The sequence below is a fragment of the Dicentrarchus labrax genome, unplaced genomic scaffold, assembly GCF_905237075.1.
Source record: "Dicentrarchus labrax unplaced genomic scaffold, dlabrax2021, whole genome shotgun sequence".
NCBI lineage: Eukaryota > Metazoa > Chordata > Actinopteri > Moronidae > Dicentrarchus > Dicentrarchus labrax.
Window position 1 is genome coordinate 12,180,844 of NW_026136711.1, and position 7,662 is coordinate 12,188,505.

The following is a 7,662-nucleotide window of genomic DNA, read 5'->3' on the forward strand; positions in this document are numbered from 1 at the left end:
ATCCCTGCTTAAAGGTCCTGTGTAACATTTAGAGGTATGAAATGGAATACAGTTTCAGTATGTTTTCATTAGTGTTTAATCACCTGGGTATAGGAATAGTTTTTGTTATCATAGATGAGCCGTTCATATCTACAGACACAACTGGTCGCCTTCCATTGGGCCCCCATGTTGAACCACTGTTTATACAGTAGCCCAGAGGGGGGAAACTAGGCTACATACTGGCTCTAGATAGGGGTGTTAATGGTTTTTGTGCATATCGTGGCCACTATAGTTTCTCCTCTTTGCTTGGAGGGGGAATCAAATCCTACACACTGGACGTTAAGAGCCAAAATGTTGGTTATACAAAAGACAGGTTCAGTTTTGTAAATGTGGTGGCTTGCAAATGGAAGCTAATCGGTTGAACTTGGGGCCCAAGTCTTTCAGCACTTTCTGGAACGAATTATTGTCAGGAATGGTGATGTCCTCTAGCTCTGAGTGGTTGTCCGAGTCCCCCTCATCTGCGTAGAGGTGAGGCTGATCGCCCTGCAGATCTTCCTCTGTTTCCTGGAGAGAGGAGAGCCTCTGCAGAAAGAGTTGAAAATCAAAGTTGAGTTAATTCAATACTTGTTAGCAGACATGATACTGTAAGTGCAACACCAACCCAATGAAGCAGGGCTCGGACAGATGCGTCTAACTCATAGCTTGAGTTCCCTTTGTAGAGGACATTTCCTGTGCTCGTGTCCTTAAAAACATTTCACAAAGATTAAGTTTGTTCAGCAGCTGTGTCAAAGTCACATTTAGCACATACCAAACCAATGTTACTCTACCTGATGGCCGTCATAGGAGTCATTGGCAATTAGAGATTTCCAAATTGTCTAAGATTGGAGTAAAGATAATTTATATTTTAAAGTTGCGACTGATATAATTCAATAAGTGCATATTACCTTGTTCCAGTCACAGAATAGGTAGGACATATTTTCTCTTCTGTAATCTCCAAAGTTTTTGTGGCTAAAGTTTTCATCCATAACCTGTTGAAGAGACTGACAGGAGAAACAGGGATGAACAGCTGAGTTAATGTACAGTAGGTCCACACGTTCGTGTGAAAACACCTGTAAAAGACCAACTGGGTGCTCCTCAAACATATCTTAACAATCGTACGTATACCTATTTCAAGTTTTGCAGTTTAACCAGTGACAAAAGTTTCCGTATATCATTTCCATCTGTAACCACCTTGGTTGAAACCTGTCTGTGTTGCATTCCATCATGCTGACTTTGCCAGTCAGATGGGTCACGGTGCCTCTTATCAGGTGACATTGCCAGGAAACTGTCGGGTAGCTTGAAAGAAGAAAAAAAGAAGTCTACATGAAGACAAATCTGGATATGTATCACTGGTTTGTTTGCTAATGTTTCTGAGCAGTGACCTTGCAGTCTGTTCCTGATTTCTCAATGTTTGATGCAAGGAGGGTTTGTCCAGAGGAGTCAGCGATCGACAAAGTGGTGAACTCTTTTTTGCAGGTGATGACAACTGCCATCAGCATCAGAACTGACGGAGAGGACAAAAATTAAACTTGCAGTGAGTTATCAGAATTGTGCCCATTTGCAATTCATGCCTGTTCAGACAGGCCTGTTTGGCTCCCAGAAGTGCTGCTTGCAGCAGTATTGAGAAACGCTCATCTGATTGACTTCACACTCAACACTGCCCTCCCTTGGGTCCTTAGCAATACATCCGCCAAGTGTGAAGTCGATCGGATGAACGGTTCAAGAGATATTCAAAGGGCAGACATAAACACGTACATAAATACAGAGAGACAGGCAGCCTGACAGAAATTGCTTCCTTTATAGTTAATGCTGATACAGCGCCACCTGTTCGTTAAATGGCACCAAATTTGGCACGGTCACTCAAACTTCATATCTACATATGTCCGCCTAATGTGGATGCGGTAGCACAAAGAGATGTGACATGTTATTTAATATAAGCCTTTGCATTTGAGAAAACTTTAAGCAAAACTCAAATCAAAATTCAAAATCCAAAAAGTAACTTTTTCCTCGAATAGCTTCAAAATGGCGAAAAATCTAGAATTTAGAATTTAGAATTTAGAATCTATCTTGTATTGAAATTAGTTCCCATATGGGTTCGGATCAACGTTTTATAAAGTTAATTGGGTCCAGGTTGGGTTTGTCTAACATTATTTGTAATCATGGATCTGAGAAGACCCGCCCATGATCGGATCATGATGGAAGCAGTTCAAAAGGGCAGACAGTCGAAGTTATCTTTATTGCGCTAAATAAATAAATAAATAAATAGATAAACGCATAATCTAAACAAGATGCGTTTATCATTTGTCACCAGGACATTAAAGCTCAAATAAGAAGTGAATTAGCCCTGCTGTTCCAGTCAGCAAGAGCGGAATGACAGAATACCTCTATGTATTTTGATAACTTTCTTGGCAAGGAGGATGGGGGATTATATTCATGACGGCCAGGCACAGGATAGGGGTGTGGGGTCAATCTGATGAACCATTGTTGACCAATTTGAAGGACAGACATACATACAGACAGACAGACATTCATACAGACGGACAGAGAGTCCTTCAGTAGTTGGAAACATATTGCAGTATTCTCCAACACTAATCAAAGTCAATGATTCAGTTTCTTACACAGGAGTAAAAACAGTGAGGCGAACGCTATGCCGATAGCACCAAAGGCAGCTTTTGTGGCAGTGTCTCTGCGGCTTCGGCAGTTGGACGTCACAGAGCAGTCACACACGGTCACACTGATGTTGTAAATGCCAAATTCCCCCTGCATGTCAGAGATCCTCAGTTTAATTGTGTGTGGTCCAGAATACACATCAGGCTCCTTCACCAGACCAGCTGTGTACCCTGTTAGAAATAATCACACAATTAAATGGGTGGGTTTTTTAGTGTTTGTTATAATATTGCCCTACACAGCAAAGCAGTTTCCACCATATGAGGGACTCAGTTTCCATTTTCCTTCGACATCTCCCAGCAGTTGAAATGAGAACGGCCCTCCAAAGGGATTTCCATCCAGGTCAAAGGCTGTGATGTTGGTGGTGGTGGGGCCGTCAGACACACACACATCCACATTGTCCACTGTGAGCTGAGGCACATTGTCGTTCTGGTCGGTCACATGGATGTTCAGTGTGGCTGTACCTGTCAAAGGTGGATTACCTGTCGCACAGAGAAAAACAAAGTGGCGGATATTTAATTAAAATTTTAACTTCAAAGCTTAAATGTTTGGTGTGTGTACATGCCAATGGCAGCACATTAGAGTTTTACCATCATCCACTGCATGCAGTAAGATGGTGTAGACACCGTTAACAACATAAGGAGATTCTCTGTCGGGTGCCTTGACGGTTGTGATGTCTCCTGTGTGGGGATCCAACGTCACCCAGCCAGCAGGATCATTTCCTACCTTGTACCTGTGGAAAAACACAGGTTTCTTTAGTCTAGCAGGTCCCAGAGAGCTCAAACGGAATGTTGGAATAAACATCCAACTTACACAAAGTCACTGGCGTGACTGGAGTCGGGATCACTAGCAATCACTTTCTCTACCCAGGTTCCAATGGGTGCGTTCTCCTCCAGCATAGCCTCTTTGACAGTCACACTAAACACTGGGGGGTCGTTGGTATCCTCAACCTCAATGAGGACTTGTACAGAGTGAGGCCGACCTGCACCAGGATCATCATCTGTACTGGTGTCAACTTTCCAAAGGCCAGAGGACGTCCGCTCTTTCACTTTACAGGAGAAATATGGCGTCTCATTTTCCACTGAGATGGAGAGCTCCCTCTGTGCTCCTTCCTCATAGTCTAAAGGCTGAAAATAAACAGGCGTTACTTTAATTTGTTAATTCATTATGTGTTGTTAGTCAAACATTTTTTAAATAGCTCAGAATATAAACATGTCAACTTCAAGTCTGAGCAGGCATACTATAACAAACACACCTGTAGTTTTCAGACTGGAGGTGGGTGTCAATGAAATGTCAAGCATGAAGCCAAACAGCACTTACTTTAGCTACTTTCAGGATTCCATCATTGGTGTCTGCGTCTGTTTCTATCGTAAAGTGCTCTCCGTCGTCACCCTGTATGGTGTACTTGACTCTCCATGCCAGGCTATTCGGGGTGTCCTTATCTGTCACATGCAGCCGCAGAGGAGAGGTCCCGGCCTCATCTTCTTTCACTTTGCCAGAACCCTTTTATATGAATCCAGAGGTCAGGGGGAAAACTGCAGAAACCTCTTCCTGCTACTATCGAGCATGTGCTGTACACACCCTGTGGTAATAAGCGTAGCCTACATTTTGCGTATTTGCATATTGCAAATTGGTTTAAAGAAGATATACTTTCCACAGGAAGGAGGAACATACAAGCAGATTAAAGAAGTTAATAAAATGGAGAAAAATACCTATATAATGAAAGTACTTGAAAAAATCCTCTTATTAAAACATTTCTTAAGTCTATAAAATGAACATAAAAGATCAATAAGTTTATGTGAAGCCATTATGCAACTATTTTATTTTATGAGTTTCTTTAGTCTTGTGTTGGTTTGCTTGCTTGTTTTGGTTTCATCCCTACAACTACATTTTTTTTTACAGTTTCCATAGTTACAAAACAATAAAAATGTTGTCCCTTATTTCCATCATTGTAGCCTTTCAAAGATGAATGTTTTGAGTAAAACATAATTTCCTGTCATTTTCCACATGGCCACAGCAATATGTCACATCTAACATGCACAGTGGATTATACATTGAAGGTATGTTTAAAAGCATGAAGAACTGTGTGATCTGCAGAAATGATTGTGATGTTGTGGAGAAATGATCAACCAAGATGAACCTACTGTTTGTCCACTGATGGTTGGGAGGTGGTTGTTGCCGTCTTTGACATGAATGACAACCGTAGTTGAACTGGATAGACTGACTACTTCACCATGGTCCTTGGCTTCCACCAACACTGTAAACATTTCAGCCACCTTAATATAAGCAAATAAACATATATTTAATACTTTTATCTTGCATCTAAATCTTACAAATCAACTTAATCTGAACTTTGCACAATATGTGTTGAATGCATTACAGTGAACCCTATAATACATCTATTGGATGTCACTGAGACTCATATATATACTAAATGACTTCTGTAAAACCTCCTCCATGGTACATTCCACCCTGTAGCTGTTTTTAGTTGACACAGTGTTTTTACCTTTAATACTTTACGCGTAATTAGACAGTGCTGCATTCTGTACATAGTAGCATAAATACTACATATCATATTTTACCCCCCCCTTGCCTCATGATCCAAACATCCTTTGAATGAGATTGTTCCTCCAGACTCATCAATGAAAAATTCGGTGTTTGGAAGGTTTGGAGTGACAGATTTGATTTCATAGTGGAACGTTGAGTTTGGTGTCCCTCTCTGGTCTCTGTCATAGGCGACAACTGTCAGGACATGGGATCCTGTTGGGAAATTACAGAATTCTTCAGGCTGTTCAACAACAAATAAAATGGGCATACTTGATAGACATTGTAGATAACAAAAAGGTTTTAAAAAAGGGACTTAGTATATAATATTCTTCACCTTGTGCATCTTCCTCAGCAATGCTGATTTCGTACAGATCCCTCTCAAAGCGTGGTGGGTTGTCGTTGATGTCCCGTATGGAAATCTCAACTCCTAATTTAGTGTCAATTGATGAATCTGTCTTTCTGGCCTCAAATTTCAGCTATATACAGATTGAAATATATGACTCAAAGTTAGCCACAATATAAAGAAAATATATGACATATGATATTATTTAAGAATTTCTGGATTTAAAAGGTACATTTTCTCAAGTCTGTCTTAAAACAATGCTCACTTTCCCATTTGTCCTGTATATTTAAACAGTTTTTGGTTGCTATAATAATTTCTTCTGTGCATACTGGCCCTGAAAGATCCCCTCCTAATGCAGTTAGGGTGTAAGTGATGGGGGACCAAATCCACAGTAGTTGTTAGTCAAAGAAATGTAAGTTACGGTCTTTTTAGTATGACATTTCCTCATTCCCCCTGGACAGTGTTTCCTAGCTGAGTTGTGGTGTAGGAATAATAAAATATTTTGTCCTAAAAGACCAACTTTGAAAGAAATGTGTGTGGCTAACTCAAACTGCTGAAGCCTCATATTGACTTTGACTGAACTAAGGAAGGTATGTTTGCAGTATTTTTCAGTTTCACTATTGAGACATGAAGCAGTTCGTTAGAATATTCCTACTCATCGTTCAATTAGACAAACTATTTAGAGCAATCAGTCTGAGCACTTTCTGCTGTTTAAACTCATTACCAGTAACTATATAACATCACTAATCCTAATCACTGTGTAGAAGTTTACAGCAGTATGGATAAGATGTTAGTGTGTAATATGTGTTGCGTCTAACCTTAAGCACTGTCTTCTCCTCATAGTCCACAGGCTTGTGGACATACACAGTGCCAGATTCTTTATGAATGGAAAGGACTCCCTTTGGCTCCTCATCAACTCCTTCCCCAAAAAGGTCAAAGTATACTCGATATTCCCGCTCGATATTTATCTACGACACATCACCAGACAGTTTTAAGTGATAAAGACTGAAGAAAATGACTGCAGGTGTCAAAATACAGCTCATTATAGACAACTAATGAAAGACTGTCTCATGAGCTTTCCATTCAAATGGTAATGTTTTATATTTATTATAATCAATAAATAAACTTCAAATCAAAAAGTTTGAGTTCAATTAATACATAGCGCTTTCTGGTGAAACTATGTATTTGTTGACACAAAGTCTGACTAGTTTTCTTTTCTCAGTGATTTTCTCACCTTGCCCAGCACATATGGGAAGGGCCCTGGATGCTCCTCCTCGATTGTGAAGGTGTCAATGATCCAAGACCTTCTGTGACGGCTCAGCACATCTGAGCATTTTGCACTTGACAAAAAATAAACCTAAAAGACATATAGCCAGCCAAACTTGAAACGCACAATGAGAGTCATAGTATACAAAGTATGACTGTTTGTTTAAGGCGCTCATAATTGTCATCTGTTCACTTTTGGAATGAACTCATTATGCCACACAGTTGGTGAACCAGTTCCAAAGTGTACACACAGACAATTGTACAGAAACAGCAGTATCACAGTGAGATACTGTGTGCATTAAAGAGATCAGTTTTACGCCAACAACTACTGCCTTGCCGAAGAAGACAATAGACTACATGGAAATCAGCTGGACAGTACATCCTTGAACTCACAAGCCAGCAGAGTGCTGGAAAATTATATTAAATCTGTTTTCCATAAATGATTAAAATCTTTCAACTGTATTATATAATTTAAGGTAATATTGTGTCAAACTTTTATTCCCAAATAAATCAAATTAAATATTATCATCTATAAAGTCACTATAATAGCCTTTAAACTGAATTTAAACTAATTTCTGAAAGTATTGAAGTCAGTGTTGCTACATACCAGGAGGACGAAGCAGAGCATGATGCTTGTCAGCACATCCAGTTCAGAGTGTTCAAAGACTATTCTGACATTTGAGCAAAGAAAGACAAGACCCTCCCCCTATCCTGCTCTACACACCCACACACATGAATGTAATAATTACAATGTGTGTGTGGGCGGGCGAATGTTTATTCAACCAACATTCAATCTATAACCTTCAACACGTCACTGTTTG

General features: G+C 40.0%; 1 protein-coding gene across 1 annotated transcript; it reads right to left on the minus strand.

Moving 5' to 3' along the window:
* Positions 1–58: 58 nt before the first annotated feature.
* On the minus strand, positions 59–7,508 carry cdh27 (cadherin 27). Its single transcript, XM_051416548.1, has 17 exons — positions 7,449–7,508; positions 6,810–6,932; positions 6,394–6,543; positions 5,567–5,708; positions 5,279–5,445; positions 4,830–4,961; positions 4,006–4,188; positions 3,499–3,812; positions 3,276–3,418; positions 2,943–3,167; positions 2,637–2,858; positions 1,401–1,522; positions 1,210–1,314; positions 924–1,019; positions 807–854; positions 641–721; positions 59–561 (listed from the first exon to the last, which is right to left on the minus strand). The coding sequence occupies exons 1-17, from the start codon at positions 7,467–7,469 to the stop codon at positions 355–357; spliced, it is 2,481 nt and encodes an 826-aa protein (XP_051272508.1). The 5' UTR covers positions 7,470–7,508; the 3' UTR covers positions 59–354.
* Between the last annotated feature and the right edge of the window lie 154 nt (positions 7,509–7,662).

Coding starts and splice junctions, on each gene's coding strand:
- cdh27 (XM_051416548.1), bottom strand. CDS start 7,469: ATGCTCTGCTTCGTCCTCCTG. Junction 3,813..4,005: donor GAATCCTGAAAGTAGCTAAA/GTAAGTGCTGTT, acceptor GTTTATTTTCAG/CCTTTAGACTATGAGGAAGG. Junction 2,859..2,942: donor GAAACTGAGTCCCTCATATG/GTGGAAACTGCT, acceptor TATTTCTAACAG/GGTACACAGCTGGTCTGGTG.